Genomic DNA, 26,249 nt, shown 5'->3' on the forward strand with positions numbered 1-26,249 from the left:
ACAAATTTTGACCATCACCCTCTGCCTCCTACCAGTAAGCAAGTTTTGAATCCAATTTGCCAAATTACCCTGGATCCTGTGGGTTCTTGCTGCCTTGATCAGTCTCCCATGTGGGACCTTGTCAAAAATCTGAAGTCCATGTAGACAGCATCAACTGCACTGCTCCGATCGACACACCTAATCATCTCTTCAAAGAAAATTCAAGTTGATTTCTTAGACACAATGCACCCCTGACAAAGCCATGCTGACTATCCTAGATCAATTCTTGCCTCTCCAAGTGGAGATTAATCCTGTCCCTCAGGGAAATTATTGGAAAAAATTCTATCACGAATGTTCGACTCACTTGCCTGTCATTACTTGGTTTTCTCGTACTTCCCTTCTCGAATACTGGTGTCACATTAGCAGTCCTCTGGCACCTATCCTGTGGGCAGAGGGGATTTGATAATTCGCATCAGAGACCCTGTGATCTCCTTCCCTCCTTTCTCACCTCACACAGCAGCCAAGGACACATCTCATCTGGGCCTGGCAATTTATCCACTTTTAAGCATGCTAAAACTGCTAACCCTTCCCCTCCAAACCCCCCCCCCCATGCTAATTTGTTCAATTATATCACAGTCCCCTCCCTGCTTTCTGTACCTACATCATTCTCCTCCATCATGAAAACAGGTGCAAAATTCTCATTCAATACCTCACCTTTGTCTTTTGGCTTCACGCACATATCACTTTGGCCCCTGATGGACCTTATTATTTTACCCACCAATGGTTCTTTCATGCCCCCTCATTGCTCTAAGTACGCCCCTGCGCTTTCTATACTCCTCTAGGGCATTCACTGTTTTGAACTGTATCTGCCATAAGCCTACCCATGTTTCTATCAATTCTGTGTATCCCTTGGCACAGTAAGAAGTCTCACAACACCAGATTAAAGTCCAACAGGTTTATTTGATAGCAAAAGCCACTAGCTTTCAGAGTGCTGTTCCTTCATCAGGTGAGTGGGAGTTCTGTTCACAAACGGGGCATATAAAGACACAAACTCAATTTACAAAATAATGGTTGGAATGCGAGTCTTTACAGGTAATCAAGTCTTAAAGGTACAGACAATGTGAGTGGAGAGAGGGTTAAGCACAGGTTAAAGAGATGTGTATTGTCTCCAGCCAGGACAGTTAGTGAGATTTGGCAAGCCCAGGCAAGTTGTAGGGGTTACAGATAGTGTGACATGAACCCAAGATCCTGGTTGAGGCTGTCCTCGTGTGCGGAACTTGGCTATCAGTCTCTGCTCAGCGACTCTGCGTTGTCATGAAGGCTGCTTTGGAGAACGCTTACCCGAAGATCAGAGGCCGAATGCCCGTGACCGCTGAAGTGTTCCCCAACAGGAAGAGAACACTCTTGTCTGATTGTCGAGCGGTGTTCGTTCATCCGTTGTCGTAGCGTCTGCATGGTCTCCCCAATGTACCATGCCTCACATGAGAACACTATCTACCAGGTACACGGTACCTACTCTTGCAACTCAGCCAACGTTGTCTTCCTGATACGCTGCAAAAAAGAATGTCCCGAGGCATGGTACATTGGGGAGACCATGCAGACGCTATGACAACGGATGAACGAACACCGCTCGACAATCATCAGGCAAGAGTGTTCTCTTCCTGTTGGGGAACACTTCAGCGGTCACGGGCATTCAGCCTCTGATCTTCGGGTAAGGGTTCTCCAAGGTGGCCTTCACGATACACGACAGTGCAGAGTCGCTGAGCAGAAACTGATAGCCAAGTTCCGCACACATGAGGGTGGCCTAAATCGGGATCTTGGGTTTATGTCACACTATCAGTAACCCCCACAGCTTGCCTGTTGGACTTGCAGAATCTCATTGGCTGTCCTGTCTGGAGACAATGCACATCTCTTTAACCTGTGCTTAATGCTCCCTCCACTCACATTGTCTGTATCTTTAAGACCTGGTTGGCTGTAGAGATTCGCATTCTAATCAGTATTCTGTTACTTGATTTTGTGTCTCTGTGCCCTGTTTGAGAGCAGATTTCCACTCCATCTGACGAAGGAGCAGCGCTCCGAAAGCTAATGGCGTTTGCTACCAAATAAACCTGTTGGACTTTAACCTGGTGTTGTTAAAACTCTTTCTGTGTTTACCCCAGTCCAACGCCGGCATCTCCACATTATCAAATGCAAACAGCTTTCAATGCAACTCTCTTTGAAGTTGGCTTCTGAAATCCCCAAGTGGTCACTAGTAGCTCTTCGGGGATACGAGGTGGAAGATTTCCAAAACTGCAAAGTAGCTACTTTTGCTCTGGGGTCACAGGCAAACACAGTTTCAGCCATTTAAGGATCTTTGTTAAGTTTTTAAAATTTTAGAAATAGCCTTGAGGATATCTTTATATGTACACAGATTTGTAAGGATAACACCAGTTATGACATATACCTTGCACTCTAATTTTCTCATAAGTACACAATCCATGTAAACCAATTGTGGTCAGATACACTACACTTTGATACAAAGTGACAGATGTCACCCAATACAAATTCTGTTGATTTCTCATCAGATCCCCGCAGATGCTTGTTAGGCTGATCCAACTGGTCTCACTGGAACTTGCACGCAAGTGTTTCCAAACTCCACTCTCAAAGAACACACTTGGAATCTTTCCCCAAGCAAAGTTTTCTTTCAGATGACTTCACCAACATTCCACCTCCAGGATTTCAATCTCTCCTTTTGGTATTCCTCTGCCTTGGATTGCTATGTGCATTCCAGCTTCTGCACAATTTCTCTGGTGTCCAGCTATGCCAATAGAACGCTCTTGCTTCGCAGCCTGAATGAGGGCATCACCAAATAATTGATTTACCTCTGATTTTTGGATTCTCATTTAGTCAACTTGAAATCTGGTTCATGCGGCTGTCTCTTTAACGCAGCACTTTCTCTGCTTTAACTTCACTGTAAGAAGTTTAACAACACCAGGTTAAAGCCCAACAGGTTTATTTGGTAGCAAAAGCCACACAAGCTTTTGGAGCTCCAAGCCCCTTCTTCAGGTGAGTGGGAATTCTGTTCACAAACAGAGCATATAAAGACACAAACTCAATTTACATGAATAATGGTTGGAATGCGAATACTTACAACTAATCAAGTCTTTAAGAAACAAAACAACGTGAGTGGAGAGAGCATCAAGACAGGCTAAAAAGATGTGTATTGTCTCCAGACAAGACAGCCAGTGAAACTCTGCAGGTATTATTCATGTAAATTGAGTTTGTGTCTTTATATGCTCTGTTTGTGAACAGAATTCCCACTCACCTGAAGAAGGGGCTTGGAGCTCCGAAAGCTTGTGTGGCTTTTGCTACCAAATAAACCTGTTGGACTTTAACCTGGTGTTGTTAAACTTCTTACTGTGTTTACCCCAGTCCAAAGCTGGCATCTCCACATCTTAACTTCACTGAACAGGACCTTGTGCAATCTCTTGCCTCTTTCTTTCCACAATAAAAAGGCTGTCTTCCTGAGACAGTCTTTTTGTCCCCAATTCCCTGGTTTCTGGGACTTTATTTTCTTCTTGGGAAAATCTGCTGTCACAAGTTCCCTGTATCCAGCTTCTTCTGGCACCAGTTTACAATGACTCAAAGGTTCTCTATCCTAAGCTGGCCCCCGATTGCCAAGCAACAGCCTAGTTTTCCTTTAAACCCTGCTCCGTAGGCATTTAAGTACTCTGATACCTCGCCCTGATGCCTATCTATGGAGCATGTAAACAGAAAGTTGAAGTGCAGACAATTCCCCGGATTTCCAATCTAAAGTATGCAGTGGTATTATTTTGTTCTCCAGTACCAAACCAAACTGAAGTCATCAATCTGTTCAAATACAGAAACACAAAATTAATCTTATTGAAAGCTCTACCCTATTTTAAATACCACAAATACAAATTACTTAAAACTACTTATGTTTCCTGACACATTCAAAGACCAAAAAAACCGGGCAAATTGTAACCTCTGCGCACCTTCACTGGTAGAGATAATTAAGGCTTCAGGTACACGGATCAGTAAAAAACAGTCTTGTACAAATAATTGAAAAGGCTAATTGAATATTAGCCTACATATCTAGAGATTTAGAATATGAAGAGGATGAAATTTTGTGACAGTGATACAAAGCCCTGGTTAGAACAGGTCTGGAATACTCTGCAGATCTGGGCATCGCATCTTTGAAAGGATAGTGTCTTAGAATGGAGGGGAGTGCAGATCGTGCTGAATATTATTGAAGCTCCAAGGTTTAGATTAGGAAGAGTGATAAGCTATGTTCTTCAGTAATATACAGGCACAGTACACATGTTAAATCTTCTAGTATCACATAGGTGTAATAGCATGTATTGGATGCTGTCCTAGTACAGTAATAACACCATACTGGTCTCAAGCACAAAACTAGTTTGAGGGTTTAACGACAGTGGGCACAACACAAGAATCATTGGTTATAGGTATATTATAGCATCAGGCACAGTAACTCAGTGGACTAATGGTATGTAATGCCATTTCAACAGTGAACATATGAATTTAGAGCAGGAGTAGGCCATTCGGTCCTTGAACCTGCTGTGTCATTTGATAAGACAGCTGATTTGATTGTGGCCTTGACTTTGCTGTCCACCCCCAAACCCTTAGTCAAGAATCTAACTAAGCCGTAAAAATGTGCAATGACCCTGCCTCCACTGCTCTCGGGGGAAGTAAACTTTACAGACTGACGACCTGCAGAGAGAAATATTTCCTCTAATCTCCATCTTGAATGGGAGACTCTTTATTTTTAAACTGTGTCCCCAGGTTTGAGTCCTTCTTATAAGGGGAATATCCTTTCAGTGTCCACCCTGTCAAATTCCCTCAGAATTATGTATGTCTCAATAAGCTCATCTCTCTCTCTTGGTGTAAGAGCTAGCATGCATATTCAGGGCAGTGATAATATCAGGGACAGGAATGTGGCCTAGATCTTGTATCTGGCTCATCAGAGACCAAAGTGTGATTCAGGGTCTGTGGTGAGACCCCATAGAAATCTTAGCACAATGAATATGGGAACTGTCTGAGAAAATTGAACTTCCAATGAACAATTGCCATGTTCCTCCGGACCTCTAAAAAGTCTCTGATTCTTGAGATAAAGTCAGAGAGTTTGGACAGTTTCCACCTGGATAGTCACCCAACTCCTGCATAATTATAACTGATCCTGTCTGCCCCGGAAGCTGACGTGATGAGTTCATACCACCCTGTGCAGTTTTTTCTATTCATTCATGCAGGCATTGCTGCTTAGGCTAGCATTTATTGCTCTTGAAGATTGTGGTGAGCTGCCTCCTTAAACCACTGCATGTGGTGTAGGTACACCCACAGTGCTTTCTGGGAAAGAGTGCCAGCATTTTGACCCAATTAAAGTGAAGGAATGATGGTAAATTTCCAAGTCAGGGTGGTGAGTGGCTTAGAGGGGAACCTCCAGATGGTGGTGTTCCCATGTGTGTGCTGCCTTTAGCATTGTAGATGATAGCAGTCGTGTGTTTGGAAGGAGCTGCCTAAGGAACCTTGGGTGTAGTGCATCTTGTAGATGGTGTACACTGCTGCTACTGTACGTTGGTGGGGGAGGGAGTGAATATTTGTGGGTGGTGTGCCAATCAAGTGGGCTACTTTGTTCTGGATGATGTTGAGTTTCTTGAGTGTTGTTGGAGCTGCACTCATCCAAGCAAGTGGAGAATATTCCATCACGTTCCGGATTTGTGCCTTGTAGGTGGTGGACAGGATTTGTGGGGGGGAATCAAGAAGTGAGTTACTCGCCACAGCATTCTTAGTCTCTGATCTTCTCTTGTAGCCACAGTATTTGCCTAGTCCAGTTCAGTTTCTGGCTAATGGTCCCCCTCCCAAAATATTGATAGTGAAGTATTCAGCGATGGTGATGCCATTGAATGTCCTCACAAAACTGTGGTCAAGATGGTTAGATTCTCTTGTTGTAGATGGTGATTGCCTGACACATGTGTCAACTCAGTGTGGATATTGGTCAGGTCTGCTGCATTTGGACATGAGCTGCTTCAGTAACATTCCCCCCTTCTGATGGAAAGAAAGTCATTGATGTAGTAGCTGAGATGGATGGGTCTGAGGAGCTCCTGCAGTGATGGAATGGAGATGATTGACCTCCAAATACCATAACCATTTTCCTTCATGCTAGGTAATACTCCAACCAGCAAAGAGTTTTCTTTGATTCCCATTGACCCTAGTTTTGCTAGGACTCCTTGATACCACATTAAGTCAAATGCTGTCTTGATGTCAAAGGCAGTCACTTGTAATCTCACCTGTGGAATTTTGCTCTTTTGTTCATGTTTGAACCAAGGCTGTAGTGAGGTCTGGAGCGGAGTGATCCTGGTGGAACACAAATACTGTCATTGAGCAGGTTATTGCTAAGCAAGTGCTGCTTTAAAAAGCACTGCTGAAGGCCCCTTCCATCACTTTACTGATAATCAAGAGTAGGCTGGTGGGGCAGTAATTGGCTGGGTTGTTTTTAGCTAAGGCTGCAGCTAGTGCAGCAGCGCAAGTCTTCATACTGTTGCCTGGTTCCATCGCCTTTGCAGTATCCAGTGCCTTCAGCTGTTGATTGAATCGAATTGGCTAAAGACTAGCATCAGTGATGCTGGGGGCCTCTGAAGGTGACCAAGATGGATCATTCACTGAGCACTTGTAGCAAATGCTTCAACCTTATCTTTGTCATTGATGTGCTGGACTCCTCATCATTGAGGATGGGATATATGTGGAGTCACCTCCTTCAGTGAGTTGTTTAATTGCCCACCATCATTCATGGCTGGATGTGGCATGGTCTCCCTGTGTCTGCGTGGGTTTCCTCAAGGGGCTCTGGTTTCCTCCCACAATCCAAAGATGTGTAGATTAGGTGGAATAGGGCAGAAAGGTGGATCTGGATAAGAGTCTATGCAGACTCAACAGGCCGAATGGCCTCCTGCACTATAGGGATTCTATGACTACCGAGCTTGTATGTAACCTGTCAGTTGTGGAATTGCTTAGGTCTGCCTATCACTTGTTACTTATGCTGTTTGGTATGTTGAGGTCGACACCTCAGTTTTGGGTATGTCTGGTGCTGCTCCTGGCATGTCCTTGTGCACTCTTCATTGACCCAAAGTTGGTCTTCTGGCTTGGTGGTAATGGTAGAGTGGGGGAATGTGCCAGTCCGTGAGATTGAGTACAAGTATGCTGCTGTTGATGGCCCATAGCACCTCACGGCTGAGGAGTCTTGAGTTGTTAAATTTGTACCACTTAATGTGTTGGTGTGTATGGAAGTTGATGGAGCATATCCGTAATGTGAAGACAGGACTTCCTCTCCACAAGGACTGTGAAGTGGTCACTCATACCGATACTGTTGTGGACAGTTGCATCTGAAGCAGACAGGTTGGCTTCCTCTTGGTGTTTTGAGCATTGGCTGCAGGTCCAGTCTCGCAGTCATGTTCTGGAGGATTTGACCACTATTGTCATTAGTGGTGCTACCAAGCCGCTCTGTGATGGACATTGAAATCCCCCACCCAGAATACATTCTGCCCTCTTGCCGCCACCTGACAATCAGCAGAAAATTTCCTTGCTCATGTTTGACCTGATGCCATGAGATGTCACGGGGTCTTGAGTCAATGTTGAGGACTCCGAGGACAATTTCTTCCTGACTCTTCCCCCACCCCCACCCTTTGCTGGGTCTGTCCTGCAGGTGAGACAGGGATGATGATTGTGCCTGGCGCACAATCTATAAGATAGGATTCCATGAGTATGACTGCCAGGCGAGTCTCATACAGCTCTTTTGGCACAAGCATCCAGATGTTAGTAAAGAAGACCTGGCAGCATTGACGGGGCTGTTGTTTCTGATGCCGAAATTGATGCTGGGTGGTGCATCCGGTTTCATTCCATATCCCAATTTTCTGTAGCAGTTTGTTACAACTGAGTGGCTTGCTAAGTCATTGCAGAGGGCATTTAAGAGCAAGTCGCGTTGCTGCGACACTGGTGTTGCATGTAGGCCAGACCAAGTAAGGACGGCAGATTTCTTTCCCTGAAGGACAAGTGGGCCAATTTTTTAATACATGACATATATACATGACAATCGACAGTGGTTTCATGGTCATCGTTGGCCTTTTAATTCCAGATTTGTTATTGAATTTTACCATCTGCCATGGGGTTCAAACCCTGGCCCTCAGAGCATTACTCTGGATCTTTGGATTACTAGTCCAATGACAAAACTTTTACACCACCACTTCCGCTGTTTTTTGCATGATCAGCATCAGATAAGGTGTCTGATGTTGTTTGGAAGTTTTGGGCCTATGTTTTGAGAGGTTGGTTGAGGAATGAATATTGGATACAAGTGTTTTCAGATTGCTGCAGTGCATCTTGTTCGTGGTACATGCTACTGCCACTGTGTGCCAGTGGTGGAGGTGATAAATATTAACAGTAACAGATGGGGTCCTGATCAAATCTGTTGCTTTGCCCTGGAAGATACTGAACTCAAGTGTTGTTGAAACTACATTCATCCAGGCAAGTGAAGAGTATTCCAACGCACTCCTAATTGTGCCTTGTAGATGGTAGGCAAGCTTTGGGAAATCAGGAGGTGAGTTATTTTGTGCAGAATTCCCAGTTTATAACCAGCTCATGTAGTCATAGTATTTTTATGGCTGGTCCAGTTCAGTTTCTGGCCAGTGGCGAACCTCAGGATGATGGTGGTGGTGGTTTCAGCAATGGGTAATGCTGTTGACTGACCAGGCAAGATGGTTAGATTTTCTGCTGTTGCAGATTGTCATTGCCTGGCACTGGTGTGATAATGTTAATTGCTACTAATCAGTCCTAGCAAGAATAGCATTGAACCCAGCACTACAATTTGTGACAGTGGCAACAGAGAATATTATAACACAGGGTATAGTAGTAATATCTGGTAAGTAACAATGTCCAGTGCTGTTTCTTTAGCTACAGTTGTGAAAAAGAGCATGCTCTATCGTTATAATTATCGTCAATCTCCACCAATCTTCGACTGACTCTAGAAGAAAAATAACAAGCTTACGTTTATACAATATCTTTGACCTAAGGAGTCCCAAAAGCACGTCACAGCCAATTAAGTACCTTTTTGAAGTGTTGTCATCATGGTAGAAAACATAGTAGCCAGTTTGCATTCAGCAATAGTAGCAATGAGATGTATGACCAGATTATGTCTTTATCCCTGTTGGTTGAGGGATAAGTATCGGCTGTGGCATTGTTCTTTGAATAGTGCTGTGTGATCTCTTTAATGTGAGAGGGCAGACAGGATGTTGGTTTTTGATCTTATTTGGAAAAATGACACCTCCGACAGTGCAGCATTCCTTCAGTAAAGCACTGGTATCAGGACAACATTGGATTGTCAGCCTCAATTGTATGCTGGTATCTCTGAAATACAGTAAGAGTTTTAACAACACCAGGTTAAAGTCCAACAGGTTTATTTGGTAGCAAATGCCATTAGCTTTCGGAGCGCTGCTCCTTCATCAGATGGAGTGGATATCTTATCCACTCCATCTGACGAAGGAGCAGCGCTCCGAAAGCAGCAGATATCCACTCCATCTGACGAAGGAGCAGCGCTCCGAAAGCTAATGGCATTTGCTACCAAATAAACCTGTTGGACTTTAACCTGGTGTTGTTAAAACTCTTACTGTGTTTACCCCAGTCCAACGCCGGCATCTCCACATCATCTCTGAAATAGCCAACAGACCAACTGTCTCAAAAGTGAGAGGCTACCAACTGAAGACAGAGGGTAGCAGTGGAAGGATGCGTTTCTGAATGGGAGGCTGTGACAAGTGGTGTTCCTCAGGGATCAGTGCTGGGACCTTTGCTGTTTGTAATATATATATAAATGATTTGGAGGAAAATGTAACTGGATTGATTAGTAAGTTTGCGTACGACACAAAGGTTGGTGGATTTGCGGGTAGCGATGAGGACCATCAGAGGATACAGCAGGATATAGATCAGTTGGAGACTTGGGTGGAGAGATGGCAGATGGAGTTTAATCTGGAGAAATGTGAGGTAATGCATTTTGGAAGGTCTAATACAGATAGGAAATATACAGTAAATGGCAGAACCCTTAACAGTATTGATAGGCAAAGGGATCTGGGTGTACAGGTACACAGGTCACTGAAAGTGGCAATGCAGGTGGAGAAGGTAGTCAAGAAAGCATATGGCATGCTTGCCTTCATCGGCCGGGGCATTGAGTTTAAAAATTGGCAAGTCATGTTGCAGCTTTATAGAACCTTAGTTAGGCCGCACTTGGAATATAGTGTTCAATTCTGGTCGCCACATTACCAGAAGCATGTGGAGGCTTTGGAGAGGGTACAGAAAAGATTTACCAGGATGTTGCCTGGTATGGAGGGCATTAGCTATGAGGAGAGGTTGGAGAAACTTGGTTTGTTCTCACTGGAGCGACGGAGGTTGAGGGGAGACCTGATAGAAGTCTACAAGATTATGAGAGGCATGGACAGAGTGGATAGTCAGAAACATTTTCACAGGGTGGAAGAGTCAATTACTAGGGGGCATAGGTTTAAGGTGCGAGGGGCAAGGTTTAAAGGAGATGTACGAGGCAGATTTTTTACACAGAGTAGTGGGTGCCTGGAACTCGTTGCGGGGGGAGGTAGTGGAAGCGGATATGGTAGTGACTTTGAAGGGGCATCTTGACAAATACATGAATAGGATGGGAATAGAGGTATATGGTCCCCGGAAGGGTAGGGGGTTTTAGTTAAGTTGGGCAGCATGGTCGGTGCAGGCTTGGAGGGCCGAAGGGCCTGTTCCTGTGCTGTAATTTTCTTTGTTATTTGATACTATTTTTCCTCCTCTCAATGGGCAATAAAAATATTCAGGGTAGAATTTGGAGGCAATGTAGTGATAATGGAAAACTTTGACAGCAGGAGATAGCTTTAAATATACCAAGTATAGTTGAAAATAGTAGAGAAATGCTGCTTTGTTAAAAAAGCAAAGTTAATCTCATCATACATTATAGGGTGAAATCATTGTGAATGTACAGAGGTAAAAAAAATGGAAACATAGATCCATCCTTTATCGCAGCCAATGTACCTTTATATCACGAGGTGCATACTTGAAGCTGCAAGTTTTAGTTCACTGCGTGGTGGTCTATTCTCAGGGCTGGTGTATGTTATACAGAAGAGGTTTAGGTGATTTAGCTGAGGACTTGTTATCTTGCCGATTGTCCTCAAAACACTAAAACAGGCAAATACTAAAAGCCTCCCAGAAATAATGGGACGAATGTAAACAAGGAAGTGCTAGATATTAATTTTTGTAAAAGGTAGTACTCGAGAAATTCATAAAAATCCCTGCAGTGCAGAAGGAGGCCATTCAGCCCATCAAGTCTGCGCCGACCACAATCCCACACAAGGCCTATTTCCGTAACCCTACATATTTACCCTTCTAATCCCCCCGACACTAGGGCCAATTTACCCGAGCCAATCAAACTAACCCGCACAGCTTTGGATTGTGGGAAAAAACCAGAGCACCTGGAGGAAACCCACACAGGCATGGGGAGAACATGCAAAATCCACACACTGACCTGAGACCGGAATTGAATCCAGTCCTTGGCGCTGAGAGACATCAGTGCTAACCACTGTGCCACCTTCTTAATGGGACTTAAAGTAGATAAGTCCCCTGGACCTGATGATTTACATTCCAAAGTGTTGAAAAAGGTGGCTATAGAAATGGTAGATGCATTGGTGATCACCACCTTTCAAAATTCTATGGACTGTGGGATGGTTGCTGTAGATGTGAAGGTGGCAAATGTAACCCTATCATAGAATCCCTATAGTACAAAAGAAGGCCATTGGGCCCATCAAACCTTCAGTGACCTTCCAAAGAGCATCCCACCAGGCGCACCCCCCCCAACCCAATCCCTGCAACCCAGCGCACATTTTAAGGAAGGAAAGAGAGGGAGAGAGAAAATGAGAAACTACAGACTTGTTAGCTTAACATTAGTCCAGGGAGAAATGTTTGAATCTATAATAAAGGATGTCATAACAGGATGCTTGAAAAATAATGGTAGGATTGTGCAATGCCAACATGAATTTATGAAGGGGCAATCATGTTTAACAAGCCTCCTGGGTTTTTTGAGGATGTAACTGGCAGAATAGATAAAGGGAACCGATGGATGTGGTATATTTAGATTTTCAGCAAGCTTTTGATAAGGTCTCACATAAAAGATCGGGACCTGGGATGGAGGAAATATACTGGCATGGACTGAGAACTGGGTAATGGACAAAAGACAGTAGGAATAAATGTTCCATTTTCAGGCTGGCAGGCTGTGACAAGTGGGGTATGAAGGACCAGTGCTTGGGGCTCCAGCCATTCACAAAAACAGCAGAAAAAACAGAAATAGAGTATTTCTTAAATGTGAGAAGCTGGAAAGTGTTGAGCTTCAGAGGGACTTGGTGTCCCTGTTAATGAGTCATGAAAGCTAACACACAGATACAACAAGCAATGAAGAAGGAAGATGGTATGTTAGCATTTAAGAGTTTCATAGTTTTATTCGTTCATGGGATTTGGGTGTTACTGGCTGGGCCAGCATTTATTGCCCATTCTTGAGGCCATTTCAGTGTTAATCACATTGCTGTGGAACTCGTGGGCCAGGCTGGGTAAGGAAGACAGATTTCCTCCCCTAAAGAACACTAGTGAACCCAAAGGGCTTTTACAGCAATTGACAATGATTTCATGGTCATCTGTTGTGGGATTCGAACTCGGCTCCCCAGAACATCGCCATGGGTCTCTGAATTAGTAGTCCAGCGACAATACCCACTACACCAATGCCTTCCCAGGTGTTTTGGTGAGTTTGTGTTTCCTTACCTAAGGAAAGATGTATTGAGTAAGTGCAACAAAGGTTCACCAGAGTAATTTATGGATGGAGGGATGTCCTGTGAGGAAAGGTTAAATAGACTGAGCCTTTGTTCTTTGAAGTTTTGAAAAATGAGAGGTGATCAAATTCAAACTTATAAAATTCATTCAACAGGGGAGATGCAGGAACGACATTTCTATTGGCTGGGTTTCTAGACATGATGTGGAGATGCCGGCGTTGGACTGGGGTAAACACAGTAAGAAGTTTAACAACACCAGGTTAAAGTCCAACAGGTTTATTTGGTAGCAAAAGCCACACAAGCTTTCGAGGCTCTGAGCCCCTTCTTCAGGTGAGTGGGAATTCTGTTCACAAACAGAACTTATAAGACACAGACTCAATTTACATGAATAATGGTTGGAATGCGAATAGTTGTAAGTATTCGCATTCCAACCATTATTCATGTAAATTGAGTCTGTGTCTTATAAGTTCTGTTTGTGAACAGAATTCCCACTCACCTGAAGAAGGGGCTCAGAGCCTCGAAAGCTTGTGTGGCTTTTGCTACCAAATAAACCTATTGGACTTTAACCTGGTGTTGTTAAACTTCTTACTGGGTTTCTAGAACCAGGGAACACAGTCTTAGAATAAGGGGCAGAACATTTAGAACTGAGATGAAGAAGAATATTTCGAATTCTCAGCCCCAGAGGGCTCTGGAGGCAATCGTTGACTGTGTTCAGGACTGAGAGCAATAGATTTCTTGCATATAAAAAACATTGAGGGAAGCAGGGTTAGTGCAGGAAAAGTGTGTTAAAGTAGAAGATCAGCCATGAGGTTATTGAATGGTGGAGCAGGCTCAAAGGGCTGAATGACCTACTCTTATTTGTTGTGTTGTTTACAGTGTGTCTAGTGCTTGTATTGCTCACACAGTGAAGTTATAAGAATGTACTTGTACCCAGCGATGGTTACTAACTTGTATTTGCCTGATCTCTGTAGTACCTTCAGAAGGCCAAGTTTCTCCTGCACGAGAGGAACTTTCTATGGCAGCAGACTTACTTCAGAGTGAGAATGGGAGTGGTCCAGAGCTGGCAAAGCCTCTCCATCTCCAATACCTGGAGCGTGCACTACGACTTGACCCCTTCCTGCGCCAGGCTGCAAGTGTCTTCAACAGACCTATTTCCAGGTAAGGCAACCACTCATAGCTTCGGTTGCTACAGCCCTGCTTTTGTTTATGGGTTGATGATGGGAATTGCATATTTTTTAAAAATCTTATAAATAATTTGTAGAATAGAGTGCACAAATGGGTGCAACCGTTGATTGAATGTAAACCTGCGGAGAACTGCCCTGACCAAAAAGCAGAGTACTGCGGATGCAGGAAATCTGAAGTTTTGCTTTCAGAAATTTAATCAGGTGCTCACTTGCAGAAATCCTTTATATTTGGTTTATTATTGTCACATGTATTGGCATACAGTGAAAAGTATTGTTTCTTGTGCACTGTACAGAAAAAGCATACCGTTCATAGAGAAGGAAAGGAGAGAGTGCAGAATGTAGTGTTACAGTCATAGCTAGGGTGTAGAGAAAGATCACCATAATGCTATCCGTTCTGCAGCATTTGAAGCAAGATGGAGGATAAGGGGATCGTCTGAACTGGATCTTTTATACTTTATCTTTTTTTTATTCATTACTGGGATTGTGGGCATTGCTGGCTGGGCCAACATTTATTATCCAGCCCTAGTTGCCCTTGAACTGAGGGCATTTTAAGTATCAATCACATTGCTGTGGACCTGGAGTTGCATGTAGGCCAGACCAGGTCCTAAAGTGGCTTGAGAGCAATTTCCATATTTAAACTGTAATACCAAGTATTCTCATGTTTTAATCTCATTCTGCAACCAAACTCTCATGTTTCTTCTCTTTACTGTTGTAGTGATGAGAGTGATGATGGGCTTGAGGAGGCTCCCTCACTGTCTAAAATGGGCTCTGGGAATCTTCTAAACTGCATTAAAAAGGAGCCTGTTGATGAGGATCTGGGAGAGCAACCAGAAGTTGGGCACAGCAGAACACTGACAGCTCCAACCTCGCTCAATGGTGCCTTTCACCCAGGTGAGAATCTGAACAAGCCCCATGCTTCCTTTAGTGTGAACCTGCTTTAAAGGTTAGGTAGAATTCTCTCAACAAAATACTGTCTCTTTGTTCTGGGAACGACACCATACACTCAAACTCCGACCTCGATAGGTTTAGTGTTTGCAACAAGTTATTTTACACTGGATGAATTTTTAATTTTAAGGACATGGTTAGAATGTTACCAGAAGATCTGTGCTACCTCATTGCCTTTGGTTGCTATTATTTTTGAATGCTTCCTGTTAACTAAGAACGCTGTTAATTATGGTACACAGTTTAATATTTCATGAACTGATTTGCTTTGTTAGAGCATTGTGGGATGATGGTGACTAATAATTACCTGCAATGTTTATGTTCAGCAGAACTCAAAGTTGAGAAGGGAAACGTATACAATTTCAGCAAATTGAAGAAAAGCAGGAAATGGCTGAAGGTGAGGATGTAACAGTGTCTGTAATTTGATTCATTCCCGCATGGTATCAGTGATCTCCCTGTGGGGGTGTGCTATGTTTTAGTATGTACAGCTTACAGTAGTTCTGGAAAATGCCCATTGTTCAGTTCCTGCTGATCAACCCTCACACTCACAGCACACAATCACTGACATGTTGCAGGATGTACTTTGTGAACAGAAGTGAGAAAGAAGCCTGTGCATGTGCTTTCATGTTTCAAGGGTAAATTACTACTAGATTGAAAGGCCTAGGTCGATACTTGCCTGAAATGCAAATGCTGCAGCTGCTGTGTGGTAATACTACCCAAGTGCCAGCCTTGGCTCAGTGATAGCATTGTCACCTATTAATCAGAATGTTGTGGGTTCAAATGCCACTTTATAGACTTGAGCACAAAATCCAGGCTGACATTCGTGCAGCACAGAGGGCTTGCTGTACTGTTGGAGATACTGACTTTCGGATGAGCCATTAAACAGAGGCCCCATTAGCTTTTCAGATGGATATAAAAGATCCAACGGCACTATTTTGAAGTTGATTGGGGAGTAGTATCTGCCAGTATTTATCCCTCAACCATTCAAAAATAGCCAATTTATCTTCTTGCTGTTTTTGGGACCTTGTGTGTAAATTAGCTGTGCTTGCATGCTTTATAACAACAACTTTGCCTCATTAGATTCTGAAGTGCTTTGGGAAATCCAGAGGATGCAAAATAATGAATATATCTAAGTTCTTTCTTCGTCCTTTTATTGTCTTGACTATTGAGGAAGCCTAATAGTAGCTGAAATGTTACTGTATGCTGTAAAACTTGAGGCTGTTTTTTTTCTTCAAGATTTCCTTTTCATTCCAAAGCTGACCTTTCTTTGGGTGCTCTTCAGCATTCACTGGCAGCGCTGAAACATCTACCCAAGTGATGATTTGTATGTGAGGTCAGATAGTGATTGTCAGCAAACTGACTAACCGGGAAGGACGATGTAACTGAGCCCAAGCCAGATTTGGTATAATGTGCACACACACCACAAGGCACGGTGGCACAGTGGTTAGCACTGTTGCCTCACAACGCCAGGTATCCGGGTTTAATTCTGGCCTCAGGTGACTGTCTTTGCGGAGTTTGCTCATTCTCCCTGTGTCTGTGTGAGTTTCCTCCGGGTGCTCCAGTTTCTTTCCACATTCCAAAGATGTGCGGGTTAGGTTGATTGGCTGTGCTAAATTGCCTCTTAGTATCAGGGGAATCAGCTAGCTGTTCTGTCTGGAGACAATACACATCTCTTTAACCTGTGTTGAATGCTCCCTCCACCCACATTATCTGTACCTTTAAGACCTGGCTGGCTGTAGAGATTTGCATTCTAATTAGTATTCTGTAGCTTGATTTCTGTGTTTGTGCACTGTTGGAGAACAGATATCCACTCCATCTGACGAAGGAGCAGTGCTCCGAAAGCTTATGGTATTTGCTACCAAATAAACCTGTTGGACTTTAACCTGGTGTTGTGAGACTACTTACTGTGCTTACCCCAGTCCAACGCCGGCATCTCCACATGTTGATATATGGACATGATTTGAATTATTTATTCAGGTGATCCAGTATGTGCTTTGTGTTGCTTGGATTTAGAGTTCATCCTTGCCTAATGTGTTCTGAATGCTCATTCACACAAATAATTGAGGCTAGTTTCTGGTATGGTGGCTGCTATTTGCTGCACTGAGGGCATACTTGGTGAGGACTGGATGTTGTCTAGCTTTTTCCTTGCTTCTGTCTGCCCCATGGCTTGTGGAAATCTAGTTAATGAATGGGAGAGTTGTGTTGACTGATTTAATGAACTGGCTTTTGGTTCTTGTCTTTGCAGTGGGGAGCTATCCAAATCTTCGGGAGATTTTCAACCACCAACTATTGGGCTGTTAACACTTAAGTGAGGATAGGAAGAGATATCAATCTCAATGTAAACATGTTTCACTATCAGAGACACTTTTTAGATGTACATTTGTACAGAACTTTTGGGTAATGTTCAAGCTGAACATCAGGAAAGTGGTAGCTACAGACTTTGACCAACTTTTTAAACTGCTTCTTGGCCACTGATGCGCTGCCATCCCCAATCCCAGCCACACGCAGCTGAATCACACCATTTGCAGTCTTGGTGTTTTGTTCAGCCCTGAGCTGAGCTTTTGGTGCTTCACTTAGGAGCAGTAGTCTGATGGCTCAAAGGAAGTGGATGGGTATAATCAAGAGCGATGGAGCTGGTGTGCAGTTTGCCTTTGGATCCAGAAGGCACAGCACTGATTTGGATGGTGGCTAACACAAGGACAAACAAATATGAAGAAAGACTTGAAAAGATAGGATCTAAATATTTTGGAACATGGGGGATTATGTGTTTATTTGATGGAAGGGAGGGACAGAATAGGAAAAAAGCAGTTTATCTCCAGTAATTGTCAGTCCCGTGTCCCAGTCAGATACAAGAAATGCAAGAACTTTAGAACTGAGGATTGTAAGGCTTAGAATAGATGGACAATTGTTAAGTAGCTGACAGAAGCAGAGACTTAAATTTGTAACTTCCTCAGAGCTTCTCCCACTTGCCATGATTGCTTTGGAGGTTGTCCTTCCAGCAAGGTGACATCAGTAGAGAGGGATCAGTTCCAAGAATCTTCCTGACCCAAATCAGCATTTAAATTGTTGAAAGTGTGTGGGGTAAAGGCATATGGGATCAGTATGGGAGATGGGATTTGGAATCCTGTTTGCCTTGTGTGATTAACACTGTTGGCCCAAATAGCCTATCTCTGTGTTCTTCGCCCTTTGTTGAGTGACATCTGCTTCATTATAAATCACTTCTTGGACTTGTCTACAAAATCCAATTTATACAGAAATCCCATTTATGTACATTTTGTCGTAGAAGTAGGCCATTTGGCAACTCGAGCCTGCTCTGCCTGCTGGTTTGTTTGTGTTTTGAGTTCCACTCTTCCAATTACCCCTGATAACATTAGATTCTTGCTAGTCAAGGGAATCAATTCACCTCCACCTTAAAAATATTCAGTGACCCTGCTTCTGAAGCAGAGGTCCAAAGTTGCACAATCCCCAAAAAAATAAATTCCTAATTTCTGTCCTAAAATAGACATTAACCTTTTTTAAAGGATATTTTTATTGAAAGTTACATTTTATATTTACCACAAGATGCAAGAAATTCCAAAATCTAGTGCAGGAGAGTAATCATTCATAAAAGACCCGCGGGTATTCATAGAAATGATCCAAATTATCAGACATCACAGTTGGTGTCTCCTCTCGTACAATAAAGTAAGGGTGGAGATCTCAGGATAACATGATAAAGCCATAAACGCATGTCCCCATGGTGTACAACCCCTCCGCAGGATAACAGAGACAGAGCTGCTCAATATGCACCCTTACTGATGAACATATAACCAACCAGGGTCTAACTCAACATCCCAGAACCTCCAAGCAATTAAAGGATAATCCGGAAAAAGTGAAACATCAGGATACGACCTACCATCAGTACAAGATGTGATATGGCAGCATACACACACATTCATTTATAGGTATCAATAAGCCAAGGATTCATACACCTCACCTAGGTTTGCAACACAACAAACTTCCCTGCTTCCTAACCACATCAAAAACCAATCGAGCTCCCCATCATCAGATAATTTAAACCATATTCCACTAAGGAAACCAACTGACAAGGAGAAGAATCATCAAAGCACCTATCAACAGGGATCTTGGGTAGTGATACGACCCGCCTTCTCCTAACAAAGTAAAGGAAACCCTCTCGGATTAACCAATACAAATCAGAGCCTATTTCAGCACCTCACCTACCTGGATGAAGAAAGGAAGCTCCAAAGAGAGGAGCATCAGGATTATTCAACATGTACTCAGCATACATTTTCACAGGAAGGATACCAGGAACAGAGCAGCATAATCCTTGCTGACCACAACGTGCCCCCCACCCCTGCTCCCGCACCTGCAAGATGGACAAATTGAAAGTTTCCATATAAGACCACTTGGAGGAGGCGATCTTCTCCTCCAACCAGCCTAATCTCCAAACTAGGAGAGATTCCCAACAATGGTGAACCAAAGCACCCAGACTCAAACTAAGGTCTTACAGCCAACAGGACACTGGAGCCCCAGGGGAACCAAGTCTCAAGAAGGAGAGCAGTCCAGAAGCCCCCAGAAGGGAGATGTCTTGGGGGAGGGCAACCTAGTCCCTCATCTAACATGCCCTCCACCTGACCCATGCACAAACAGCCACTAACCTACTCAATGACAGTAGAATAAGAACCAACAGGCCAAGGATATTCACATCACTCTTGCACACTGAACATTATACATTGAACAAAGCAAACTATTCCCTTCTCCAGGTACCCAAGAGATGCCATTTGCGCCCCTCTATCAACGCGATTCAACCTATTTCCCCACATCAGAAAAACCCAAACAACTGAATAATATGCCCACCATACATTGCATGTGCTAAGTAATCAAGTGACCACTACCTGTGCAGCCAAATCAAAATAGAAGAGTAACCTAATAAGGTTAGATATCCAAGGATTAATCAGCTATGGGTGTGCACCAGAACATAATTCCTCCAGTCCCAACAACACCAAAGACACCAGTGACAAAACGAAGTATTTTCCAGGATACATGATCTGTCTGTACTTGGCAGAAAACAAGCAAGGATTCCTAAATCCCAGTACAACAAAATTACAAAATAAAAACGAACCCCAATAGTTCTCATGGAGGATTCTCCTCACCCATAATGAGGACTTGTAAGACCACACCAAATCACCTACACAACACCCCGTTGTGGTGCTGCTCATCTTGTATAAAAAAAAAGTGAAGGGTACTAAAAATAGTACTTTTGTGTAAATGCAAGGATTACACTGTATAAAAACAAACCAGGTAAATACCTTGCAACCCTCATGTCTTACCCAACTCAGCATACTACTCAATGGAAAGAAGGGACACAAATAATTAAAACTATGACCTCCCTCGTTCCACCATCTGAGCATGCCAATGGACGAATACCATCAAAAAGGAAAAAAATAGACCGTACTGATTTTCACAGCATAACAGGCAGCAAACTCCCATGTCAGGATAAAAAAACAACATCACAAAATCAGAATTATAATCTCAAGGGACAAAGTTTAGGATTAATAATGAATTGCAGGATAAAATAACCATCTACGGAGCTTGAAAAGACCAAAACCATGATAGGATCATTGAGCATCATCCAGGATCCATTCAGAGTTTCACCAAAGCCTTTGTGACTCCACCATGTCGTCGTCCCGAAGCCCCAGCAAAAGTCTTAGCCCCGTCGAGTGACAAGGACCTGACACTGCCTCCAACCCTTCTCGACAGAGGACAAGACAACGCAAGACCAGTGGTCGGAATCTTCAACTGACCCCAAGCCTCAAACACCATATCAAACTCGAGATGCCCAGCCTTTAAAACAAGGATTGTGAAAGCTTAACAGCCAGTTCTTGAATTTGGTCAGGAATTCGTCCCCGGGATCCAAGGAGACCCGGCACACTCCTTTGCCCCCATCTCCCCGAGTCAGCCAGGATGTACAACACCATGCAACAGAATTTCCAAGGATTGATGATGAGACCCCATGAAGGAAACTGCCCACTCAATTGACAGGATTCTCTTCTCTGCTTCATTCGTCCTCTTTAGGATATCTTGCAGTTCATCAATGTGAGCACCAAAACTCTGTGCCAAGGAGCCAAGACCATCATCCACAACCTCTTGTGATAGTGGCTGTCATCTCGATGCTAACAGCATCACAGAAGGGTAGGCCCGCTCACCAACATAATCGCCATTGTGAACTAGGCCCAACCCAACTGTCTCCGACCACCTCAATCCGAGAGGATTTTCTTGACGTCGCTGACTTCGCCAAAATTTAGGCAGGGTCTTCCAGGAACATGGATTATACGCATCAGGATCGGATAATTACGGATTGTGCATCAGGATAAACAAACAAATTAAAAGGCTAATAGTGTCTGAGCTCATGAAAACTCAGCCACTCCCCCACCTCATTTTAAGTTTGAAACAGTTTGCCTCTAGTTCTGAACTTGCCCACAAGAGGAAACATCCTTTCCACATCCACCATGTCAAGGCTATTCAGAATTTTATGTACTTTAATCATTCTTCTACACTCCAGTGGAGACGAGGACAACCTGTCCAACCTATCCTCTTAAGGCAAGCTGATTGTTACAGGTATCAATCTTTTAAACTTTCTCTGAACTGCCTCAAATGCCTCTTCGTAACATACTTTCTGACGTATCTTTGTGTCGTCTGAAAATTTAGCTACTGTGCCCAAGTCATTGTTGATAATTATGAAAAGTCGAAGTCCCAGCACAGACTCCTGCAAGACTCAACTTGGCACATCCTGCCAAGCAGACAAGGGCTTATTTATGCTTAGTGTTTTCTGCCAGTCAGCCAATCTTCTGTCTGCGTTACTCCTACACCGTGAGCTTTTATTTTCCCCAATAACCTTTGATGTGGCACCTCTCCTTGTGGAAATTCAATTACAGTGCGATTACAGGCTTCTGTTTCCACAGCATATGTTACTCCTTCAGAGAAGTCTAAAATTGGCGAAACATTATTTCCCTTTCACAAAGCCATGTGGACTTTTCCTGATTACTGAGTTTTTACAAGTGCCCAGCTATAACCTCTTTAATAATTGATTTGGACACATTCCCCATGTCAGGCATCAAGCTAACTGACCCAGAGCTTCCTGTTTTCTGCCTCCCACCCTGCTTGAATACTAGGGTTATATTTACTACTTTCCAGTTTATGAAACCTTTCCAAAATCTAGGGAATTTTGGAAAATTAACACCAACATATCTTCTACCTCATTAGCCATTGCTTTTAAGACCCTGGGATGATGTCCATCTGGACCTAAATGCATGGCAGCCACAGGTCGATCGGCTTGCTCAGTACCACCTCCTAATGACTGTAATTTTACCAAGTTCCCCTCTCCCTTCCGTCACCTGATTTACTGCTATTATTGGAATGTTTTTTTGTATTCTTTACTAGTGAAAGTAGAAGCAAAATATTTGGTCAATTCATCTGCCATTTAGTCTGCATTCTCACTCTTGAGATTACTAACACTCACTCCTTATTTCCTTTTTAAAAACTCTTGCTAGTTTTTCCCCTCATAATTTCTTTCTCCTGATTAACCTTTGGTTTTCTCTGCTGTTCTTTCTATTCAGGCCAATCATCTGACTTGCCACTGACCAAACGATTTCTCTTTTCTGTGCAGAGCATTCTCTTGAGTAATGAGACGTCGGACTCTAATACGGATGATGACGACACTGAGGAGGACTTTATGCTCACCAAGGAGGAGTTGCATGATATGCTGCGTCTGCACAAGTACAGGAAGCTACACCAGAGCAAAGTGCACAACGATAGAGAGGTAAGCAGCTGCAGCATATATCAGTTCTTCCATCTCTGGCACCTCGTGGGTTACTGAGGAGCAGGGCTGCTTTAGGATCATTGGGTCTATGAACACAGTATTAAGGACAAAAGAGTGATTATAATGAGAATGAATGAAGAAAGGTCGTTGATAAATGTGCTCCATGTAGTAAATCACTAAGAACTAATGGAGACTGCACATGGGGAGGTACTTGCATCAGAAAGAGGGTACTCTTCACTAAGGTGAATGAAGGTGGTTATTTTGGCAGTATTTTGCCCTGAAGAAAGAATGTAGAATATATTGAGGTCTGAGCTTTGTACTGTGGGGGACCCCTATAGTCTATTTGTAAGATACACATGGGATACAGGGTGATCTAATAAGGTGGATTCATAATTGGCTTAGTGGTAGGAGACAGAGGGTGATGACAGATGGCTGTTTTAGCGACAGGGATCCCTGCTGGTCCCCCTATTGTTCATCATTTATATAAATGACATGGATGACTATGGGGGTTAAGATCAGTAAGTTTGCTGATGTGTGCAGTTTTGATGTCCTTATCTGAGGAAGGATGTCCTTGCTATAGAGGGAGTACAGCCAAGGTTTAAAAGGTTGACTCCTGGGATGGCAGGTCTGTCATATGAGGAGAGACTAAGTCGGTTAGGATTATGTTCACTGGAGTTTAGAAGAGTGAGAGGGTATCTCATAGAAACATAAAATTCTAACAGGATTAGACAGGGTAGATTCAGAAAGAATGTTCCCAGTGGTGGGGAAGTCCAGACCCAGGGGCCATAATCTGAGGACAAGGGGTAAACCTTTTAGAACTGAGATGAGGAGAAATTTCTTCACCCAGAGGGTAGTGAATGTGTGGAATTCACTACCACCGAATGTAGTTGAGCCCAAAACATTGTGTGATTTCAAGAAGAAATTAGATGTAGCTCTTGGGGCTAACGGGATCAAGGGCAATGGGAGGAAGCGGATCAGGATATTGAATTCGATGATCAAAATGTTTGGCAAAGCATGCTCGAAGGGTCATATGGCCTACTTCTACTTCGAGTGTCTATGTTTCTATGATGCCTGTATTAAATGGTGCAAAACTAGGAATTGTGGAAGTCTTGAGATTTAGGGTCAAATCAGGGCACTAAAATATAACGGTTAGCACACAAAAAAAATTAAAAAGGCTAATGCAATGTTAACTTGCATTGAATATTAAGGGAGATTTTGCTCCAGTTATTCAAGGCCCTGATTTGTCCACATCTGGAGTATTGTGTGCACTTCTGGGCACCACTGCATAGGATATATTGGCGTTTGAAGATTCATCAATGCAGATTCGCCAGAATGTTACTAGAATTAAATTATTAGGAGGCAATGTATAAACTAGGTTAGTATTCCCTGGAATATTACGAGGTGGTTCGGATTTTGAAAGCAATAGAACAGCTGGTTAGATAAACCTTTTCCACCAGTGGGCAATCTAGGCCAAAGGAACATGATCTTAAAATCAGACCATTCAGGAGAAAAGTTAGGAAACACTTCTTCACACAAAGGGTGGTAGAAGTGTGGAACGCTCTCTCTCAAAATGGTTAGATGCTAACTCAATTAAGAATTTTAAATCTGGAGTTGATCCTTGCCAGTGAAGCATGTCGTTATGTTCTGGAGGTTGGTTTCAGATTGGCACTGGAGTCAGTCTGAAACACATCACTTGCCCCTGAACTTTGGATGAATCAAGATAGCAAGTGAGCAATAGAAAGGGCAGTGAAAGAAAGTGCCATTTTGCTCCATGCCCACCCTCAAACACATGCTGCCCCTTGCCAGTATCATCTATGAACAAGTGGTCAGGTACCATGTGAACACTGACGACATTGAGCTCTTCCTTTTCACTCATCTTTTTCCATCCCTCCATTGCCATTGTTGACAACTCGCCTGACATCCAGTTTTAAATTATCCATGACCTCTTCCAGTTAAACATTGGGAAAGCTGAAATCATGATTTTTAGCTTCAATCACAAACCTGCGATTTTTGTCCTTCTCCCCAGCTGCTGTCTCGATTTGAACAGAACTATTTGTAACCTTTGTGTCTTCCTTAAACACAAGCTGAGCTTCCAATTCCAAATTCTTTCCATCACTAAGCTTGCCTTGGTAATATTGGTGACCTCAAGCTACCGCCTGCTGAAATCCTCATCCATATCTTTGACTGCACTATTCCAAGCTCTTCTGACCTTCATTCAGTAAACTTCGGCTCATCCAACACATTACTATCCTTGGCTATCGTGCTTGTCCTTAGGCCCTGTCCTCACTGGCCTACATGGACTCTTGGTCCCCCAGCACATCTCACCCAAGTGGATATTTTCAACCTCATGTTGAAAGCTCTTTGTCACCTCTTCAGCTCACCACCACCACTCTCTCCCCAACTCTAAATATGCTGGGGTGTTTATTTGACTTGTGTGTCCGTGATATGGCTGAAGTAATGCTGTTATTGGGAGTATCTCCACCAAGGTGTTATTGAGTTTATATATGCCCTCCAGCTCCAGCAGTACCAGTATTACAGCACCGGCCTACTGTCCACGCACGACCATTTCTACGAGCAGCAACGGCATGTTCTGGGCCCCAGCAGGAAAAAGAAGAAAGAGGAGAAAAAAATGAAGGGTGAGTGGCAATTCTATTGAGCTTCTTTTGGTTTCCTGCAGCCCTTTCTGTTTGTGCTTTGTTATATCTTAGTGCAGTTTCCTTCGACCCTTCACCTCCAAGCCTTCACTGTGTGATTGCCGATTGTGTGTCCTCAGCAAATAAGTTGAGGCAGTTTCGGAGATGGGCAATGTTACAGAGATGAAGTAGGCAGTCTTGTGATGGGGAAGCTATGGGATGGAAGCTTCGCGCAGTCAAATAGGCCAGTGAAGTTGAAAACTGTCTGGTTCAACTTGAAATAGAAGCCAAGAAGGGCGATTGAATCAGTGGTAAAGGGCAGAATCGCAAAGCATTACATGATCCTGCTCTCACTTGTGAAAACTGCTCACTATTTTAGGATCATCTTGGGATGCAAATGTAACCCCAAGCTGCTTTTCTCAACCGCAAGCCATCTTAAACCTGTCTCCACCCTCACCTCCCAGAATGAGTGAAAGGAGCTCATGGATTTCTTTGTCACTTAAGATTGAAATAGTCTGATCAGATGCCTCTCCCACTTCCTTCCCATTGAATAGATGAAAATTTAACCTAGTCTCTGTTCATTCTAATTGAGGAAGAATGAGTCTGAAGCTCGCCTGTACCTTGTTTCCAAAACAGCAAAGCAAAGTCACTGACACCAATTCCTCTTGGACACTGAGTAAATTAGTTTATGTACTCTTACCCAGTTCCTCAATTTGGGACAGCTGTGCTTAATTACCAACTGAAAGCACGTCTTTGATTGCAGCACAATTTTAGAAAAGTCAAGGGCATTTCCTTTTTAGTAAAATAAAAATCTGAAGATAGAAAAAATAAATCA

At 43.3% G+C, this 26,249-nt stretch overlaps 1 protein-coding gene across 5 annotated transcripts in view; it reads left to right on the forward strand.

The window, feature by feature from the left end:
* The window catches only part of ino80 (INO80 complex ATPase subunit), a 215,755-nt gene that overhangs the window by 39,789 nt on the left and 149,717 nt on the right, over nt 1-26,249 (forward strand). For 3 of the 5 annotated variants that reach the window (XM_078233561.1, XM_078233566.1, XM_078233562.1), the window contains 5 exons: nt 13,811-13,997; nt 14,739-14,914; nt 15,292-15,362; nt 22,629-22,781; nt 25,297-25,417. In XM_078233561.1, the coding sequence (XP_078089687.1) occupies nt 13,855-13,997; nt 14,739-14,914; nt 15,292-15,362; nt 22,629-22,781; nt 25,297-25,417 (664 nt within the window). In that variant the 5' untranslated portion in view covers nt 13,811-13,854. The remainder of the gene's footprint in view (nt 1-13,810; nt 13,998-14,738; nt 14,915-15,291; nt 15,363-22,628; nt 22,782-25,296; nt 25,418-26,249) is intronic. The other 2 variants (XM_078233564.1, XM_078233565.1) reach the window with 1 other exon arrangement.

This window comes from Mustelus asterias, chromosome 18, assembly GCF_964213995.1.
Source record: "Mustelus asterias chromosome 18, sMusAst1.hap1.1, whole genome shotgun sequence".
In the NCBI taxonomy this organism is placed as follows: Eukaryota; Metazoa; Chordata; class Chondrichthyes; order Carcharhiniformes; family Triakidae; genus Mustelus; species Mustelus asterias.